General features: G+C 36.8%; 1 protein-coding gene across 1 annotated transcript; it reads right to left on the bottom strand.

Moving 5' to 3' along the window:
• Positions 1–5,610: 5,610 nt before the first annotated feature.
• On the bottom strand, positions 5,611–13,092 carry LOC144957216 (uncharacterized). Its single transcript, XM_078888275.1, has 5 exons — positions 12,744–13,092; positions 11,096–11,134; positions 8,846–9,135; positions 6,509–6,573; positions 5,611–5,875 (listed from the first exon to the last, which is right to left on the bottom strand). Exons 1-5 carry the CDS (start codon positions 12,972–12,974, stop codon positions 5,709–5,711), a joined length of 792 nt encoding a protein of 263 aa, XP_078744401.1. The 5' UTR covers positions 12,975–13,092; the 3' UTR covers positions 5,611–5,708.
• Between the last annotated feature and the right edge of the window lie 9,404 nt (positions 13,093–22,496).

Raw genomic sequence — 22,496 nt, 5'->3', positions numbered from 1 at the left:
TGGATTTTGTTTTATTTTTCTTGTAATTTTTAATATTATTAACTCTTTAAGATTCAACCCGACAAAAACCGACAACGGCCAAATATTCATGGGCGGGGTAGTCAAGACTGGCCTCAGTAAGTAAAATCCAATCGTTGTAAAGGAAATGATAGGCCCTGTCACTGCCGCAGGGTGTTTTCAGCTTTGATTTTTATAAATTTGCCGACAGAAAAGAAAATACGTTTCAGAAATTGCGATTTATATCCTATTTTATTTACGGGTGAAAATCATTGAAATTGCACTTTGTTTGGTAAAAATCGGTAAAAAATTACGACTTTGGTGATGAAAAATGACTTTGAAGACAATTATTGTAAACTTTTTAAAATATCATGAATAATTTATAACTCCCTTGCCCTTATTTGTGGGTCGATTTTGTCATTCAAGGTATCAATTTTATTGTAATAAAGAGATAGGAACTTCAGAGTTATTTTTTCTGATGCGAAATTATTACTTTGTAATTTTAGCACCAAGAAAAATAGTCGGTAAATAAATTTGTTACACCTCTTTGATAGACCGCCGGGGTCGGTAAATAAATTTGTTACACCGGGGTCCGTTCGTGTAGAATTGTGAATCAAGCGTCTCAAAGTCTTCGACCAATCACAGGCTATCTATCCAGCTGGCCGAAACAAAGACGCTTCTCCCCGTCGATGTATTACACTATTGTTATGCAAGGAATATAACACCTTATTGAGTAGGCCTAAAAGCTAAAATCTAAAAGTAAAAAATATAATTCTGAGGAATTTGAAAGTCACATTGCTGAAACCAGCTTGAAAAAAGAAGTACATTGGTCTTTGTTTCATAAAAATCGGTTGAAAGCCAACTGTTTTACGAACAAATTTGATTTTTAAAATTGCTTTTGTTTATTTTAGCTTTTTTTAGCAACTTTTTTATTTATCGGCCGATTTTCTTGATTTTTATATCATTCTTTATATGTATCTCAAAGAGACGAGATCAGTGATATACCTGTCATCTGCATTTTTTGCGGCCGCAAATATCAGGGTGATCCGCAAATTTTGGCAAATTTCCCAAAATTGGCAAATCGTGGCAAATTTTGGGAAAATTGGCAAATCACGTGGCAAATTCTGGGGAAAAAAAGAAGCGAAAACAAAATAACGAAAAAAAAGTGCGAAACTTGAGAAATGTTGCAGCTTTGCCTGGGCCCAAACCAAGGGAAGCTACTCTCTATGGATAATGATCCTTTAAAATCTTTGTAACAGCGCAATTCACAGTCATTTCATTTCTCAAGTCAAATAAATGTAATAAATTGTCTTTTATATATATATTTTTCTGTATCGCGTGTTAATTTTTACTGAAACACTTAGTTCTCCTCGGCAAATTTTTCGACAAATTTTGGTCTTTTTGGCAAATTTTTGGGTTTTTCTTGGCAAATTTTGGCAAATTTTAGGTCCCAATTTGGCAAAAAATGCAGATGACAGATATACTTTGTTTGTTTCAAATGAACATAATTTGGCTTTTTTACCTATCAACCATGCCTGGATAATTTATTCAACAACGTGGCGATGTGACGCAACTATTCCATGGCCGTCTTCCACTGCCTCAACGATGATTCAATTCATTGTTGACACGTGAGCTGCCAGAACGACCAATCGTTGAAGGGTCAAGATGCTCAGTAGCCAATCGTTCTTCGGTCAAAAAACTTATGAACTCACGAGAACAAAAGTTTGAAATTTGGTGATGGACGGACCTATGAAATCGTTTCTGGGCGGAGTTTAGCCATGAGTGACAGTAGAAAACGAAAAGGCGACTACAGATATCAAAGAGTAGGCTTATATCATCAAGGGATATCTACATGATTGACATGGCCATATAGGGAACTCATTATCTACTCCCCCAAAAAGAATCTGAACACGAGAGGGTTAAGTGATGTCTCTGCAGTACGGTCTTAGCTTCGTACCCAAAAGGTACAGAGTTCGAATACCCGCCTCTTTGTGTGACCTAGAGCAAGTCATCTCGCCCTAGCTCACCATGTGGTGCTGCACTGCAGCTGATGCCTGGGTTATTCCAGTCTTCCCTTGGAATAAACCCTAAAGACAAATTTCCTCTTGGGGGTGAATAAAGGGAATTTTAAAGAAAGAACAATTAATTAAAACTACTTTAGATACCCTACCCTAAAGTACATTATATCTGTACTATTAAGAATGGATATACACAAGTAGGAGTCTAGTAGTAGTAATATACGAAGCTATGATGTTAGTTATATGATTTTGTTTTGAGTTTGACAGATGGACCGATAATTTTATCTCCTTTTTGACAAATTGCCATTATCATCACTGATTATTGTTTACCCCATTTTGTTTCTTGGATACATTTATTCAAAATGAAGCGTGGCTTTTTGGTCTGAGGGGTACAAAGTCGAGTCCTTGGAGAAAACTTTACTCACATTCTCTCATCGTATTGTTATAAAATGAGCTGTCATGGCAAATAAACGTGGAAAACATAAAATATAATGAAAAATAACTTGTATCGTCTGTGCTCAATGGTGGTTGCAGTATGAATGAAGTGTTAGCGTGGCGCGGGTAGAGGATAGGGTGTCCCAGGGAGGTGATCTAATTGATAGGGAAAGTAGTGGTAGTAGTAGTAGTAGAATGCTGTAGTGAAACAGTAGGGGGCGAGGTGAAAAAGTCACGCGGTGGTGGGGGGTGGGTTTGTTGGATGAGCGAAGGAAATACTAACGGTCGGATGGCGATGCGATAGTAAAGTGGAATATACAAATAGATATAAAGATAGATAGATGGATAGATCGAAAAGAGGGGAGAGAAGAGAAAGAGAAAACAACAACAAAAACAAAAAAACACGGGGGGGGGGGGGCGGACTGGTAGAGAGGGGGGAATTGAGAGATAGAGAGGGGGACAGAGAGAGAAAGGGGGGGGGGGAGTTAGAGAGGGCGAGTAAACAGCTGGGTCTATATATTAATGGATAAATAAGTGGATGAGTGGACACAATGAGAGATAGCTAGGAAGGTAGATGACTGTGAATTGGTAGATAGTCAGTAGATAGATAGATAGGTAGGTAGAGTTGTAGTAAGTATGAACAGTAGTAGTGGTGGTAGAAGTAGTAGTAGTAGTAATAATAATAGTAGTAGTAGCAGTAGTAGAAGTAGTGGTGATAGAAGTAGTAGTAGCAGTAGTAGTAATAATAGAAGTAGTAGTAGTAGCAGCAGTAGCTGTAGTGGCAGCAGTTAGAGCAGCAGTGGTTATGAATATGGGTGACGTTGACATCTAATAGGCTCAAAGATAGTATTGATTAAGAGGTAGTTGCACAGCGGGAGACGAAGTGGTGGTCAATCCTGGTGTTGAGTCCGCGTGGAGTCAGCGTTCCCAACGACTTGATCAGGTGAGTTTCCCTACGTCGACGGGCGGAAGTGTCCGAATGGGAAAAACTAAGCACACACACACGCACGCACTGTACATTGCAGTGGTCCAGCAGATTGAAGTGTCTGGCCACTGCTGTGTCTGCACAGTTCGATATGTCAAGCAAGTGCTGCACGAATCTGTCACCCAGCCTCTTTCCGGTCTCACCAACGTAAGCAATCCCACACAGGGAGCACGTAATCGCATAGACTAGATTACAGTCAGTGCAAGTAAACGGCTGCCTGATGTCCCGAATCTTGTCTGGAAAACTGACTCTGTCGTACTCCCACAGGTGCCCACAAGTCTTGCATCGGGGTCGCATACACGATCTGGCTTTAGGCCCATCCATGAGTATGGGTTCCAGACGGCTTCTGACAAGGAGATCCCTCAGGTTACGATCCCGTCGATATGCTACCAACGGGGGTTCTGAGAAAACTCTGTAGGTGTCTGTAAATATTTATGTATCTTGTAGCTGTAGCATCAGAGTACATTTGGCGATTTTATAAGTTTTATAATTCATAAGCCTGTCTTTTTTTTCTTCCTTTTTGATTTTTTTGTTTTGTTTTTGTTTGTTTTTGATTGTTCTGAATTTGTCAATAGTATTCAATACAACTTGTGTCTAAATATAAAACAATTTTTAAAAATAAATTCATCAATTCCTCCCCCCCCCCCCCCTCTCTCTCTCTCTCTCTCTTTCTCTCTCATATCCATATTTCTCTCTCAGCCACCCTTCAATCTTCATATTATGTTTATAGATATCATTTGGTAATAGAGAGATAATAAGTTAGGGTGATCGATTTAAGAAATGATTGTTTAAAGGCTAATTTAAATTTGATTTGTTGATGGAATATGTTTTGCAATTAATTAAAGATTCTTATTTATAAGCTGCATCATCACAGGGTTGCAATAATACAGACACTAACCGGGTTTGTTATGTAAAAACAAATACCTCCTTGGCCTTTTGGCCAAACGTTTATCATAATCACTTGATGTAGTGGGCGACATTATAGGCCTCTAAAATGTTTAATTGGAAATGACAATTCATTAAATTATATTTGCAAAAGGCCAGGATGTATCTAATGATCAGAAGTGCTTTAGGACTAACAATATATTAAATAACTATGAATAGCTATGTTATATTTGCATATGGATTTGGGTTTGACTGACGGGCCGGTAGATTTTCCTCCTTTTTGACAAATTTTCATTATCATCACTGGGGACCTGTTTGTGTCAGGATGAAACATTTAGATAATCTCAAAATAAGTACACTGATAGCGTGTTCTTCCTTTTTCTTGGGTACTTTAATTGTAACTCTAGAACTTTTTACTAGATCCCATTTTCTGGCGTTGCTATGACCTTACATTTGTTGCAAGCGCCGTGAAACCCTTAAAAACAAATAAATACCTTTCTCTTTCATGAACGAATTATGGGTTTTTAGGAAAATTAATCGAAAAGTTTTGCAAATTTTGCTGTTTTTAGCTTGCAAAATTTGGGATATTTTTTTTCAAAAAACCGCCATGTCAGAATGAGTACTTGGCTGTTAATTGTGTTGCCTTTGTTGAAAATAATTCCAATATCGCCTTGCAGGCATCATGTGATGTCTTAAATGTTAAGTGTTGCTGTTTGCTTGGGACCCTTTGCAAAGTGGATTGAACATTTTTAGATAAATGCTCAAGCTTTTGGGGCTTTTTTTCTCCCTTGACCTTACCTAATCCTCTTTCAGTGGCATTCTTTATGGGTTGGCAACTTTATTATTACATCTAACACCAGCTTTAAATCCATATGCTGATGAAGAAAATACTGAGATAAGCTCATTGAAAAGTTTTTCAGATCAAGTCTGCTTGTACAGTGCACCTCGATGACAATGGAGTGTAAGATAGCAAAATAATTGGGAATTAAGTGTCATGTGGATATAAGCATTGTCAATATATCCCAGCTGCACTGTACTAAACGTAAAAGAAACCAAGTCAATAAAATGGGACAATCTTCATCATTCTGATGTGCAAAAAGTGGTGCGTTAGGCATCAAGCCAAATGGCTGGCAGCACAGGCGAAAGCCATTTATTTTCATATCACAGTGCTAGCAATTGACCATACCATGGTGGTAAAGTATGCTGGCTCAGTCAATGGTTATATACATTTAAAATTATGTCTTAAATCTTATTTTTCAAAATCACACATAGATTATCTAACTCGTATCCTAGATGTTCATGTATTATGATCTTTATTCATTATCATTCAAATCAAGAATTGAAATAATTAAAGTTAAAAAGTGACATACTCTTGCTTCATGACAATTTTAGGACCCATCATTTCCATTAGTCTTGGAGTCAGAAAAATCATTTTTTAAAGATAATAAATAGTTTTTAACGTCCTCAAATTGTTTTGTCAAAACGTCTCTGTTGTCAACACTACGATCAAAAGGGCCCCAGTCCATGAGTCTGTAGACAGCAGCAGTCTGTAAATCTGGATTGATGGAAATAAATATCAATATGAAGACAACAATTTTTGAGGAAATTATTACTGAAACACACTCATACTGCAATAATTTCCTCCATATTGGACCAAGATGGTGAGAAAAAGAATGCTAAAGAAATTTAAGTCCAACAACAATAATTAATATACCGTATATGTATACGTTTGGCGTGACCTATCGACCTATTCCTCTACAGAATACACAACAATCGATGGATTGTTGCTTATTCTGTGGATCCACAAAGGCACTGCACGATTGGTCAATCACGCACATTGACAGAACACGCTTAGCATATATAAATAAATATGAGATGATAACATCCGTGGTAGGCAAACTCTACAAAATGAGCTACAGGGGAATATAAATAGAAATCCAGTAAGGAGGAATCAAACTTGCAATGCCTACATGGCACATGGCAGTGCCTGTGAAAATGTTAGGACAGTTTTACAATTGTTTGCCTTATGATTGATTTCAACACTGTCTTACTAATTTCCTAACAAAAACTAAGCAAAGATTTTTTATTTAAATACTTCCCGGTTCATATTGGAATGAAAATATGCAAGGCATTAGCATTAAGTTAAAGTAGATTAAAGAAGTGCATGATATTTAAGCATATTACTTACATACACATACATATGATGACCCTACCAATGTCATGTAATGTTGCCACTTTGGAGTTGCTGGTCGTCTTAAGGGAAAAAAAAAAAGATCGTTAAAACATGTTTGTAAAGGTTAAAAATACATTTCACCTTGACCATTGACAATGCTTGTATCGGAGAAGTGCCAGATGAAAGCAGAGAATAAAAATATAGGGTGTCAGGGAGCCAAACCTGGCACACCCAAAAAACTGGCTGACACAGAGAAAGAGAAACTCTTGAGGAAATACTTTTTATGAATTAATTTTAATTGCAATTAGAAGGTAGTTATAATGAATTACATCATTTTAAAAATAAAATTTCAAAAAACAATACACACTTGATACGTAAAAGTAAAAGATAGCCAACTGTATTATACTATAAATGCTACAGATACAGAGAAGAAAAAATAATCTAGACCCATTTGCCACACCGCCTTCCTTTTGGACCATATTGGTCCACTCATCCAAGACTAACAATTGTCTTGTGTCACTTTTGGTCTTTTGGCGCCAGTCTGTCTAGGCTGTCATAAAATGGGAGGGACACCAAATTTCATCAACTGAGCACAGGTGTCAAAATATGACACAAGACAAGGTGGTGATTTTTCCATGGAACTACCACTTAGTAACCTAAGTTTTAACCTTTACCACCACTCATGATCTTTTAGGCCCACAAACGTGTGTCTGTGTCTTTGAATAAATAAATACACTCTTGAAACTCTTGTGTCTTAAGCTGTTTTAAAACTTTCATTAGTTTTGTATTTTTTAAGAATTTGTTTTCACAATCTAATGAAATTTGCGAGATCTGCCATTCATTTGTCTTTTTGACCCGGACACCTGCAAACAGAAAATGACCCCATTCGCCACTCCCTGACCTGCTGACTTGCAAAGACAGATAATATTTCACTATACTGATCACTACAGGCAGTGTCATTTTGATACGATAGCGAAAAAGAGAGGGGCTGTGGTTAAGTAACTTTGACCTTTTCAGAGATGACATAGTCATTATTTTATAGTTATCTGCTTCTGCTCAGTTCCAATTACTTCTGTTTTATTAAATCTACCTCAACCACTGCAGGCATTGTTTTTAGCTTTTGTTTTGGTGAGTATTTATTTTTTTCCATTCACATATGATGGATGAGTGTGTCGGAAGGTCCTGCTCTGAGCAGTGCATCATTGAGTCCTTGGAAAAGACTCTTTACTCGCATTCTCTCACAGTGCTCATGGGTAGTCTCAGGTAAAATGAGTACCTGGCCATTAACAGCAATATATCTGTCGATTAAAAGGTAATATCATCTAACATGACTCATCATACATGTTCAAGTGTTGCTGTTGACTAGAGACCTCTTCTAAAGTGCTTTTAGCTCTTTAGTGTATATTGTTCTATATAGAAGCTCAAGTTTTGTCTTTGTTTTGAAGTGCACTATCATAAAGGAGAGAAGAGTGAAGGGTCAGAATTAGCATTCAACTACAAAGGATGAACTCTCTGCTGTCATTGGATGCTTGCTGTATGCAGGCTCCTAAAAGAAGAGCATGGCGGATCTCAAAACCCTGTTTGACGTTGTGGGGGGATTGTCCCTAGTTGTTATTTGGATTTGATAGCCCATATCAGGGACATATTGGACAAGTTCCAGTTTGTTCTCCAAGACGACATTCCAGAAGAAGCCCTATCCGTGGACAAGTAATTCGTCCTTTTCGTGGCCATTACCTGTTTTTCCAGTATATACTGTCAAAACTGGATTAAAATGGAATTAAAATCTTTTGGGTGTGCGATGCCACTAACACCTTTCCATGTTATTTCTTATGATATATTGATTGACAAGAGGACCCATTCAAAGTTGGGAAACAGTTTTGAGGCAACATCTGTCCTCAACCTTGTTCAGATGTATTTTCAGTCTGGCAGGGGCATAATCTGTGACCACTTTTTATTTACAGATTATGGGCCTGCTCAACAGCTCCAGATGCAGAAGTTTACTCTTGTAGGCATTATTTTTTGTTGTCTTCAAGAAGAAAAACCATCTCTCACCAGTCCTTATTAGTTTTTCATGAAAGTATCACCTTTTGAGCTACCACCAGTCAAAAACAAAATGTTCTTATTGTTTTTGTTATTAGCCGAGCCCAAAATGTTCCTTGTTTTGGTTTTTTGTTATTTTTTAAAAGGTATATTAAATTCATATTTGTACATTACTTTTTACATTCCACAGATTCTAGCAGTTTTAGTCATAAATCTCTATGTAGGCTACTGGGTCAAAAAGACCACACAAGTGGAGAAGTGTGTTATAGCGAGTGGCGGTAAAGGTTACATAATTACAAACTTCAGACTCACCTCCTTCTCAATGTAATAGCAGACCAAACTAAAACAAATCCTAGTAGTGAGAAATTGGCCGTTTGAAAAAGTTTAAGTCCTAAAGTTTCATCTTCATGAACAGGTATTCTCCTTCTTATGGCTTTTTCAAGGGTTGATTGTTCTCTGGTCTGATATGCTTGTTTCTTTTCCAGTATTAATGCATTTTGAATAGTCTGTTGATGGTCCTCTATTTGTCTGCCTCTCTCACGTTTATCCTCTAAGAATTCACCTCTTGAAGCTGCCTGGAATTCCCTGTTCATTGCATAGTCCTGTTGCAGAAAAAAAAAATTATGACAAGCTTGTAAAGTAAGTGAATCCTTAGATTAAAGTAGAGACATCAGTTAATCAGCATCATGGCTATAAAAACGATAAGATAGGTTATAATCATAAATGTCATTTTTTAACTGCATAATAAAGTCAAAGTCCTAGAACCATAACTGTTTTTACTGCAAAGTATAAATCAACAGATGAGAAACCTAAAATAGCTGGAAGAGGCCATTTCATAGGATACCTTATAAGTATAAGACATAGAATTATGATATACTGACTAAATTGACAACCATGAATGCGAACAAATTGAACCACCCATGGATGCATATATGAAGTAGAAAAGCAACATCATTTACATATCTATATACATCACAATCATTACAGCAGGACCCCAAGAAGGGAAGAATTTTACCAACAGTTTTTTTTCATACCAGCAAGGCAGCAGCAGTTCAAAAAATGTAAACTTAATATACATGTGATTTCCCGTCTCGAAACTGTATTAAGTCAGGATTTTGAAATCTGGGTTTTTTTGTACCCAATCAAAGCATTGGTAGGAATAGTTTTAGAAAGACCTTTGTTTCAAAAGAAGTCAAAGTCAACCAATTGTAACATATTGGCCAATGAGATCGCCATTGAAAAAAATTGGATTGGTCAAATCATTTATTACAGTGTTTTCATTTTGAGTCAGTTGACAACTTGAGGAGGAAAGGGCAGGGCTTATTGTGTAATGACCAGTATGAAATCATGTACGTAATTGAATCTTCTTCTTTGAGCTGCATCTTCCAGTTGTTTAGGGCATGTCACTAATTATCATCACCCCTTGTGGTCAATTGTCAGCTATATAACTCTCCTCCCCTTTTTCTTAGCATTCGCACCAATGTCCTCTCTCGTTTGCTATAGCTTGTACCATAGCAAAGTAGAGACTAAGGTTCGCACACATTGACGATTGTTTTAACCCCCCCCCCCCCCTCACAATTCGATGAAAACACAATAAAACGAACATCTCTTTTCTCTTTATTAAAAATATCTCCCTCTCAACCTATCTCTTTCACCCTCTGTCCTTGACTTTATCTCTCTCTCTCTCTCTCTCTATCTCTCTCTCTCTCTCTCTCTCTCTCTCTCTCTCTCTCTCTCTCTCTCTCTCTCGTTTTCATAAATCTAGCTATCTCTGTCTCTCTGTCAGTTTATTTATCCATACATTTATCTTTTTCTTTGTTTGTCATTTATTGGTTACATGTATTTTCATTGGTAATTCATTGATTATTGAAGGCTTTGTTAAAGTAATATAAATAACGTAAAGACTTAGCTAGTGCTATGATTTCATTAATTAAGAAAGATAGGTACTTCGCCTAAAACATTAAGCAATACATGGTGTGTATCAAAATTCACAAACACACACACACACACACACACACACAAACTAACAAAGTATGAATGCATTGATACATAGAGCACTGGTACCATGCCGACCTTCATGACCAGACCACACAAAATCCAGGCAACTTAATGGCCGTAAGGCGCCTGTGATCAGCTCTGACCAATCAGAATCTTTTATTCAGTAATGCATTCTCCGAGAAAGATAAAGACACACCCTTTGTTATGATACATGCTATTGGTGGAGGAAAGGACTCAGTATTATTAAGCCTTGGAAAGGGCGGCTATCTGAGGGAAAGTCAGCTCTCGTTTTGAATGTGTCACTGATAGTTGCATTTTTTAACTTGAAATTTATACAACTTATCGCAAATATTTATGTTGAATTATTGTTTTTATGTCGAAAAATGTTGTCGTTTCTGAAACTATCAAAAACTGAAATTTGATCATTTTGACCAATTTCACGTTAAAACCGAATTCCTTCCTTTTCCAAATCCAGACTTAATATATATATGGGGTGCGGGGGTGCAGGAATAAATCAGTTATTTTACAGTTTGAATAAAAAAACTCCCAGACCAAAGCACTTACCCTATAAAAATCCCACTGATAAAGTCCTTCTCGTGAGCTCTGTGGGTAACACATAGATAAGCATTTTATTGTGTAGTCTCATTATGTTATATTATGTTTATATTCTTAAATAATTGTATTATTCTACAGGAGACATCTAGTATTTCAAAATTTCTATTTTAAAATATTGGAATTGATCCAAAAATAATTTATGTGAAATTTCGTTACATTTCTATATTTGGAAAGTTTTAAAAAATCAAAATGTTAGGTATGCTCTTTTTAGTTGCTTTCTATTACTGATAGTGATAGTCTTCTCCAAGAGAGAGAGAGAGAGAGAGAGAGAGAGAGAGAGAGAGAGAGAGAGAGAGAGAGAGAGAGAGAGAGAGAGAGAGAGAGAGAGAGAGAGAGAGAGAGAGAGAGAGAGGGGGAGAAAGCAAGATCTTGATGAAGGACATGGGCAAAGAGGAAATTGGCCATTATTGCCAAAATCACTGAATGCTCAAACTTACAGTGCAACCTCTAGATATTGACAACCCCTGGATGGCAACATCGACCTTAGGTCCCAACTTTTTAGCCATAATATATCATTAGTAATATAAAAAAACAAAATAAAGACATACATTTGAGTAAAACCCCTGTTTAGCGACATCAATGCCGAGATAATTGGCAGATGGCACCGTCGCTTGATACAAAAAAAATCTTACCAAATAAATCACTCTATCGCTGTTGCCATCGAGTACACATGGAAAAATGGCCCTATCTAGGGCTGCCAGATGGCCACTGGCAAAACATGGCCACACAGAGAATCATGCTTCAATTATAAGTTATAATTTTTTAATTTAAAAAAAATTCTTTTTTCAATAATAAATGTTTTTGTAGTAAAGTTGATTTTATTTTTTTAAAACAAAATCGAAGAGGTTTTTAAGAGGGGTCAAAATGTTTGTTGTGTTTTTCAAAGAGATTCTATTTGGCCAATTTTAAAGTCAAAATTGACCACAAGGACCTCTGGCCATCTGGCAATTCTGGTGCTATCGACATTGTCATTACCAATTGCCAATCGCTAACAAATCAAGAATCAAGATGTGTTCCGTTGTATTATTTAATGCCATTCAATAACACAGCAATTTGGACTGGATTCTGAATATTCTCATGTGGCTATTCTGACTAATCTTCAAAGTGCTTGCACAAACACAGGAAGGACAGTGTGGGCAGTGGGTAGAGGGAGGAACTGATAGAAACAGAAGTCAGGACATTAGGCCGAATAGCCTCAGCCAAAACAGCTGCTCTCATACTGGTCCCAAGCCCAGATAAATGAGAGAGGGAAAATGGCATTCAAACACTATCTATCTACAATCAGAGAGTGAAAGCGTATCTGGTAAACCTTTTCTCAACCAAACAGGACTACACATTCTAACCCTCTTTGAACGGGTCTTATCACAAGCACTGGTTCACACATCGCATCAATATTATAACGGATCTCACCCCCCCCCCCCCTCCCCCTGCCCCTACACACACATATATATAGCCAAACCCGCCCCTAGATAATCAACAACAACAAAAATCCGTCCCGGGCTATGTCTTTGTCCGGGGGTTACGCTGTAGTTATTAAAACCTTGGTGAAAGTTTGGATGAGACACCGACATTTCATAAATCGTTAAACCATACGTACAAATCTAGTAATGGCTTTGGATTTGTATGGCTCTGGGAAATCTTTGAAATACTCCGCAACTTTTGGATCTATTTTAACTTGATACTGGTGATCTACTTTCATCTGTTCCTGCGGGGGTTGTTTGTCATCTAATGAATTTGTGATGTCACATTTATTGTTCTCATTGTCAGCACCGTCTCCAAAAGAAACTCTATCTCTACCACTGAATATCCATGATCTAATTGTGTCCATTTTAGCTAACACTTACAGCATCAATTCAACCTTCAGACTTCACTGATATCTACTTTCGATTTTTTCTTCAAAAGCCAGTTTCGATACTAATTAAAGTAGTCGATTGTTTGACTGTCCTCTGTTATGATCTCTAAAGAGCAGTAAAGTTAGGTGCAATAAAATAAACAACATCACGTGACCGGATATTTGACATTAAACGTGACCCAGATTTTTTTATAAATGACCCGAACTATGCTGCAATTGACCTTTAGTAATGTCATGCGCATCCAACCAACTTTTTGTTTACATTTGCTAAGGCAGAAAACTGAAGTTGGCGCGAATAAATTCAAGCTGTTTACTCCGAGTCTGAGATAGCTAGGGAGGCCACGATCATATTTTTTATCGCCAAAATACCCCTTCTTTTATTTTATAGGAAAACCATAATCATGGTTCCCCCTCCTCCCGTAAACAAAACCATATCTATGTCCAGGGAAACGAAGATGGTTGCTTGTCTTTGGTTAAGGCGGACCATACTTTTTTTTTTTACAGCGTATCAAATGATCAAAGTCAAAGCATACGGTCAATGTAATGAAGAGAGTAAATTCGAATCTATCTCCTATCTCTTCGCTCAGATGACCCTTTTGACAGAAGACAACTACTACTTCTACACTATAACTATAACTGCACTACCACTACTGTATTATAACCACTGATACCACAAAACTATAGACTTTTATACTATCTACTAGAACTAATGGACCGTATGGCTTAGCGGTACGGTTTTCGTCTTGTCACAAAAGTCGAGCAATGCCAATGCTAAGTGTGATCAGTAATAGGATGGGTGACTAATCGTGAAAAATTATACACACATTACCCCACTCGATTGAATGAGTTTCTGGCTACAGAAATGGCGGTTAGTGTAGTGACAGTTTAAGTACACAAGGGTCGCCTAACAGGCTGTATGACAAAGAAATATGGTTCCACACGGCTTGTTGAAGTGGGGGGATAAATATGAAACATTTTGAAGCGCATTGCTCACGGCTATCTGTAGAAATGCGCTGTATAAATATTCATATTTATGTACTTGGTCCAACGGATACTATTACTATTTCTACTACAAGACCTCTACTACTACTACTACTACTACTACTACTACTACTACTACTATTACTACTAATAATAATAACAATATAATAATAATAACAATAACAATTATTATTGTTGTCAGTATCACCGTTTATTAATGATTTAAAAAAGTGTTAAAGATACTTGCAAGATGTTGGTGTTGTGTGTGTTGTAGTAATCCAGCGACGCAACTCTGTACTGTCTACAACTACAAGAGACGCACAAGACCGTGGCACTAAACATCCCTGGCATGCATTTAGTCAAACAACATGAAAGCAACATTCACGGTAGCGTTAACTATAGTGACATACAACCAGGACATGACAGTAAGTGAGGTGGAAATTCTCAGAATTGAAAGCAGACACTTCAATGTGATATTACTGTCAACAAACCTCCACCAACGCCATTCAAGTGGCCAGTTACATCCACCATTAGTGAGAAACCAATGATTGTGATAGGTGACTTTAACTGCCACAGCACCAAATGGGGATACAATGAGAACAACAAAGATGGAGATACTGTTGAGGAATGGGCTGACCAATATAATCTGACACTCTTCTATGACGCATGAAGCATCCTTTCCAAGCGCTTGCTGGATAACAGGCTACAACCCAGACCTTGCATTTGTGTCTTCCAGATATGTCAAAAACTGTCGGCAACCCCATTCCAAAATCAGTATACAGACCTATCGCCATTGAGGTAGGATCAGTCATCTCTACGAGAACAAACAAATTATATGAACTGTGTTCGTGGACCTGGCAGCTGCCTATGACACAGTAAATCATAGGAAACTGCTCCTAAAGGTTGCAAGGGTAACTCGTAACACAAAAATAGTTGCAATAATAAAATTCCTTATGTCAAACCGTCACTTTTTTGTGGAAATGGATGGGAAGAAAAGCAGATCACAAAAGAACGGACTCCCTCAAGGATCGGTACTTGCACATATCCTTTTCAACGTTTATACCAACGACCAACCTCATTTTGAGAACATCAGGGGTTTCTATATGATCTGTGTCTTGTGTCCCAGGCCTCTGATTTCAAGACCATTGAGGAGAGACTAACGGATGTCCTGGAGCCACTCTCTGAGGCCACATTTAAAGAACTCACTTGCCAACCCAGGAAAAACTCAAGTGTGTGCTTTCCATTTAAAGAACCGCCAAGCCTAAAGAAAACAGGAAACTGAACATCTGGAATGGGAACATATTGGATAAAAACACATTTCCCATGTACTTCGGTGTTACCGTAGACCGCACAATGTCCTTTTCTCAGAACACAAAGAAAACAAAAGCAAAGGTGGCCACAAGAAACAACTTCCTAAGAAAAGAGGCAAAAACTTACACGCCATGGGGAGCAGATCCGAAAACAGTCAGGACAACCATAGTAGCCCTCTGCTATTCATCAGCCGAATAGGTCTCACCAGTCTGAGTAAGATCCTGCCATGTCAAAATAACACCTGCCGGATCATTAGAGTAACTTGAAACCGACTGCAGTTCCAGTCCTCCATCGGCTGGCTGGCATTGCACCTCCCTACATTCAAAGAGCCACTGATTCCAAAGCCCAGAAATATGAATAGAAAATGGATCCAAGGCACAGCCCAATGACAAGTAGACTGAAGTCGAGAAAGAGCTTCACGATGGAAGAAAACATCAACCCTGACCATGCAGCTGTATACAGGCGTTCCACGTTGAGAGAGTGGAACAATCATGCAAATGAAGCTGTTGGAGATCTGAGAGAAGAACTGTCCTACGGAACTGAGCTCCCCAGGAATGAATTGGTAACACTGAACAGAGCACAGGCAAAACTTGTGAGAACAACTGGAAGCATGAAAAAGTGGGGGCTGGCTGAGAGTAGCTTGTGTACATGTGGGTGCCTAGAGCAGACATCCTTAGAGAATGCCAGGATGCGCTCAGCTGCACTGACCATGACCCAAGAGTCTGCTCCCCAGATGCTGTGGAGTGGGTTCGGTGTTGGTGCGAAACTGTGACGATGATGACTTGCAAAATGAATAAGTCTTACACCTGCCAATATATAAGTAAGATGACAGGATGCTGATCTTTTTAACATCAAAGTACTTTTGTAACCCGGCAGTGCTAACTTTTATGTGTAACCCAGAATGAAAAGTTATTACAAAAGACGATTGCAAGATATTTAGATAAATTGCTAGTTTATCATTGTGGTAGACGTACATATATGTATTAAAGTTACATATCCAATAACCTGTAGGTTAACAGAGAAAGAAGGGCGCACAAGTTCATTGTAATTTGAAGTTGAGGAGTTGGAACAAAGTTGATTTGCATTGAGTCAGAATTCAATCAAGTCTTAGACTTAGATTGAAAGAAAAAAATCTTTTTTAAAACAAGAAACAAAAAAAAAAAAACAACCCTACAGCGTTCACCAGAATGAATAAAAACAGGACAGTCTTTAAACTGTATCAATGGAAATCACATCTTGCATATACAAGACCTCTAGTGCTATTGTGAGGATTGGTTCTCAGTCTCACCCGTCCTGCTGTATCTGAGTGCCATAACACAACTTGTGAAATCCAAATAAATTAAAAACAGATTATAAATTTATATCATATTTATTGTCATTTCATTCATATTCATGTTATTCACACTGAAATCATTAAAAAAAATATAGATATGATGTTTCTCCATTAAAGGTATGCTTGTATTCTCATCCTGTGAAAGAGAAAGAAAAAAAAAAAAGAAAAAAATTGATAATTATTACTGAAACTGTGTAGTTCCATTTTTAAAAATCTGTGATGTAAGAGCCTCAGCAAAAGCTTTGGTTAAAAAAGGTTCTGATTCAAGAAATGCACTTCTTAGGCAGAACATGCGATTAACCTGTGTAGACTTTAGTATTATGGTCTTGCATATAATTATCAAGTGCAGAAAGTTTGCCATTAAAATGATTATTTAATAGAATTTAATATAATTTGATTCGAGAAATGGAACACAAAGGAAGAATTTGTGATTAACCTGTCCAGTCATAAGCATCATGTTCTTGTTTATAAAGTGCAGAAATTTTGCAAATAAATAGAATAAATAGAAAAGAATTTTATTCGAGAAATGGAATACAACGGCAGAATTTGCGACTAACCAGTTAAGACAAAAGCGCCATGGTCTTATTTACAAAATACAGAAACTTTGTGAATATTTCGAGAAATGTAGCACAAAAGCATCACTGTCTTGCATATGAAGTGCAGAAAGTTTGTGATTAAGCCACTGCATTATTTAATATGATGTTGCTGATAAATGAAACAATGCAATACAATTTTTAAAAATATGTTCTGCAACATCACATGGTCCCATCTATCAAATTCTACTACCATTACAAATCAGCTACATAGATGGTTTCATCAGTACTCTTATCTTGCTGATAAATTAAATTATAAATATAGAAAAGGATATAATAAACTTTAAAAAATAATTATAAAGTTAAATGGTAGACAAGATAAAGAGGTCATTGCCTATTTCTTTTTAAATTTCTTATTCATAACCAAGGAAGCAGGTTTCTTTTGCTATATTCTTCTTGACTTCCCTATGTTAATGTTTCTTTCAAGTGTATAACAAGCTCACAGGGCATTTTTATAAATAAACAGGAGCCAATACCATTAAAATGGAGAGATCACTGCTAAAAATTACATAGGGATAGATATGCATTGGTTTTAACGTGTATTAGACACTGTCATTAGAAAAAAGTTTTAAAAAATCTTTACAAACTACAGTAAGCTGCTTTTAAAATTAAGAAACGCTCGAAAGCAAAATATGGTCCTGTTCTCTTAATCACTGCTCTCTAGTCTCTAGATTAGGTCAATAAAGCTGAGAGGTTTTATGAAGAATATAGAATATAGAAGAAAAACATTAATTCCAATTAAAAAAAAAAAACAAAGAAGGGTCCATAATGATATATGAGGAATTCTATAAGATACAGTAACATGAAAGCCATTTTGATAATCTTGAAGGATAAGACTCAATGATGATGATGATGATGATAATAATAATAATTATGATACTTCTTCCTGAATATAAATTGATTAATTCCCATGGTATAGGCAGGCCAATGCTTCCAGAACAATTAAAGGAATGCAGAGACTCATTCTTGTTGTAATGCTATTTAGATCTGAAAAAAAAAAGATAAGCATGGCATTCTAAACCATTTTCCCATGGTCCCATAAAAAGCAATATCATCTCACACAAAATCATAAAGTAAAATTCATATGGACCAAACAATGAATAAAAGTTATAATAACCTTATTTTATCAATTATTATCATTGGATTTATTTAACTTTATATGTATTAATTAAATGACAATTCGAAATTAAGATACCAATGTTTGAATGAATAACTGGATCTAACTCTACAAGTAAAATGTAAATGTGCAACTTATTCAGATTTCAGCAAGCACTTGTTACAGTCTGTCGCTTCATGTTACAGGAAAAACTCCAGTTCCATGAGCCTTATGACTCTAAAGGACCAATTATTTCAAAGTAAAATGAAATACCATTTATTTTTTAAGAAAGTTATCAAGCACTATTTAAGGTCTGTTGCTTCATGTTACAGAAACAGGAAAAACTCCAGTTCCATGAGCCTTATTACTCTAAAGAACCACTTATTTCAATGTAAGAAGAAATATCATTCAATGTTAAATATATAGACATGACCTATTTCTTAATGGTTTGCTTATATTCAATAAAAACATTAGAAAACATAATGGACCTGGAACTCAGATACCACAAGGTTGTTAAAACCGTTGGGTCAGGTCTAATTTTATCAGAGGTTTATGATCATGAAGGCAAGATTACATAACCAATGTCGATTAGCTTTTTAAAAAATGGGCTTTTATTTACCTTCCGGTGAACTCATTTGATCAATATTTCCTGTATTTAACTTTCTGATCACATAAGAAAAGTCTAATAAACATTGAATATATTTTAATGCCTCTAGATTTCACTTTAAAGTCAAATAAAATATCTGATCACAAATAAAATTTTTGATAATTCGATCAACAGAGAGAGCTTTTCAAAATTGTTCGCTTATTATTCCTGAGGCAAAATTTAGATAAGACATCATTTCACATATCATGGTGATTCCTATGAATTACAAAATCCTAAAAAGCTTCTTCTTCATAAAAAAACGTATGAAATAAAATTAGGTAATCTAAAGTAATCAGAGAGGTTTAGTTTTCATTTCAATCCAAGGTAAATCCGTAAAGAGTTGTAGGACCAGGCCCCTCTTGATCATTACCCACAAAATTGATTGAACTAACAGGGATGTGTATAAAACTGTAACAAAACCCCCAACGACCCCCCCCCCCCCCCCCCCCCCCAACACTCATACAAAAACTTAAGCACAGTTTTTTCATTTTCACTTCTCTTGAGCCAAGGGAAACTCGTTGCTCATTTTAGCTGCACAGATTCGAATTCAATCGCTTTCCTCCCCCCCCCCCCCCCCCCCCCCCCCCCCCCCCTTTTTGTTTCTTTTTTTTTTTTGAGCGAGTCTATTCTTTTCTCCTTTTTTGTTTGGCCTTGTTCCGTTTCTGAGCATGAATTTCTTAAAATTGTTTGTTTTCTTTTTAATACAAAAATATTGGGGTTTTTTTTTCCCTCTATCTGTCTGGGAATAACCAATTTTCGTTATTGGCAGACCCTGTCTGGGAATAATCATAGCGATGACGAAAATATCAGACCGCACTCCCTGCATTTTACAATAAAATATGTTTTCTTTCACACAGCTACCGACCAAATAAGGCGAATAGGCTCGGAAGATCCAAAACGTCATACATGTAGTTTGACACCTGCCAAATATCAAAGATGCGATAAGGGGTTGAGTGGGACATTTTCTTTTCCCAGACATTCTCATTTTTTCACCACCCCTTCCTCCCTCTCTGCCATTCCTTCTCCCATCGACTCTCAGCAAAAACAATAACAAAAAGTCTTATGTGGCAAAAACGGCTACCAACTTAAATCCCTCAAACTCAAACAACACAAGATATTGAAAATCGATGGCAGAGACCCTTTGCCTTTGTCTTGTTCCTTTTCCAGTTCCAGTCATGAACAGATAATGAGAGAATGAAGACCTAAAGATTGTTTCGAAATCTATTATCAGGTTAGGAAAGAGCGAGAGTCAATAAAATATGACAAGCGATGAAAGCTTCGCACCACGAAAGATGAGGATTAAAAAAATACAACTTTTGTTGAGATTCGACCTGCTGAGGAGGGGGGGTGTCTGCTTTTTTTTTTTTTTTTGTTCCTTTCTGTTTTCTTTTTCGGTCAAGTTATGACTGACACACGTTCTAGACTGTAAACGTTACCCATAAGATGTCATAAATTACGAAAAGTGTTTTCTCTCACACAGTATTCGAATCACTCACTGAATGAGCATGAAGCAGACATAGGTGAAGGAAATGTAAACTCTGTAAGTGAGAATCAGCGAGTGAAGCTGTACTGTAATGACTGACACTGACAGTGACAGTCAAATTGCGAAGTGAAATGAAAACAAATAAACAACGCATTCTAAAATTATGCCGGTGGGACATCCAAAGTTAAATACCCGAACGCTATTATGGATTAACATTGAACTAAATCGTTTCCTGCTCTCAAAACCAATCGATACAAATTACAAACTCAAACACTGAAATTGGAATCTTACCTTTGCATGAGTTGGACTGCCATTCTTTGCTGGTGATTAGGAACTTTAGCAGCCGGACAACGTTGCGCACAAAACAGGTCTCCCGTTTTTGTCGTTCAAATTGTAGATAATACACATTCAGTTAAAAACAAACACGTACAAATAAAATTGTTATTTAGTTGAATTCTTTGTATATGGCTAAATTATTCCGAAAACCAGATTTCAAATAGTTCTTGTTTTGTTCACACAAGCGCATTGATTTTGGTGAATAATCTTGACCGTGGTCTAAAAATAGACAGACAGTAATTTTTGATAAATTTTACCATTTGTTTAATAAAAAATCAATATTTAGATATTATTTGACGCGTGATCGAGTATTTATGAATATGTGTTTCTTTTGACACCTAACAGACATTTTTTAATGGTTATTTTTTTCTATAATTTACATTGGAAGGTGAGCTGTCAAAGCCAGGAACATGTGTTTTGCCACGTGCTTCTAAAATGGTCACGTGATGTTGTTTATAGAGCAGTAAAGTTAGGTGCCCCAAACGTAAACAAAGGTCGAGAAGCACGTGGCAAACCACATGTTCCTGTCTTGACAGCTCACGTTCCAATGTAAATAATAGAAAACAATAACCTTTAAAATTTGGCTGTTAGGTGGCAAAAGAAACACATATTCATAAATACTCGATCATGCATCAAATAATGTCTAGATATGGATATTTTATGGAACAAAAGGTAAAATTTTCTAAAATTTATCAAAAGTTACAGTCTATCTATTTTTAGACCAGAGCAAATTATTGCGCTGGTGTGAACAAAACGAGAATTATTCGGAGCCTGATTTTCATAATAATTTAGCCTTATATTATTATTTCTGCAACTGTTAGATTTTATGTAAACATATTTTCAATACTGAAAGTGTATTGCCTACAACGCAAACTACAAAATTGGGAGACCTATATTGTGCGTAAATTATTCCGGTCCCTAACGGAAATCACTAGCAACTTGTTATTGTTTACGTTTGGGGCACCTAACTTTACTGCTCTATTTTATTGCACCAACTTTACTCTGCTCTAAAGTTTGGACTCATAGCAGGGAACGATAATTTGAAATAAGCAGTCGATTAGATAAATGATTTTCTTCGAATCCTACTTTTACTTTCGTTTCTGCCCATTCATTGACTGTGTTTATGTTCAATAGGGGAGGGCATCCGAGCCACCAAAAGGTCATCGACGCTTTAGGTTTTGAGAAGTCAGGTCATCGACGACTGAGAACTTCCCGACCTCCACTTAGTTCTCGATGCTATTCTCGTCTCGAGAATCTTGGTCGTCGATGCTTCTCGTATTGAGTCCCGAGTCCCGAGTCTCGAGACAATAGTTATTGCGCGAGCGACGCACGCGTTACTAACAATGTGTACTATCTGCATTGTTCACCCCTCTCTCGTCGGCGATGATTCCAGCGAAGCTCGAGACTTTTTTGCGTCTCGATGCTTTTTTGAGTCTCGAGACTCAAAAAAGTCTCGAGCATCGCTCTAGTCATCGGTGCTTTCATTCAATACCTAGTCATTGGTATTGGGTATTGACGTTATATCATATTTTAAACAGCTAACAAAACACAAACGTCGTAAATAGATCAAAATGGTTATAGGTATCAATGTTTTATTATTATACAAAGTGAATTTATTTAATGTATTTTAAGTTTTAATACAAAAAAGCCATCCAAAGCTCAGTTGAAGTGCTACTTCTCGGGAATTCCCGACTTTTCCTTGGTCATCGAGTTCGGGAA

Source organism: Berghia stephanieae, chromosome 1 (assembly GCF_034508935.2).
Source record: "Berghia stephanieae isolate SIO BIC M18660-M18661 chromosome 1, UCSD_Bste_1.3, whole genome shotgun sequence".
Classification (NCBI taxonomy): Eukaryota; Metazoa; Mollusca; class Gastropoda; order Nudibranchia; family Aeolidiidae; genus Berghia; species Berghia stephanieae.
Note: the sequence above shows the minus strand (reverse complement) of the source record. Positions and strands in the feature narration are given on the sequence as shown.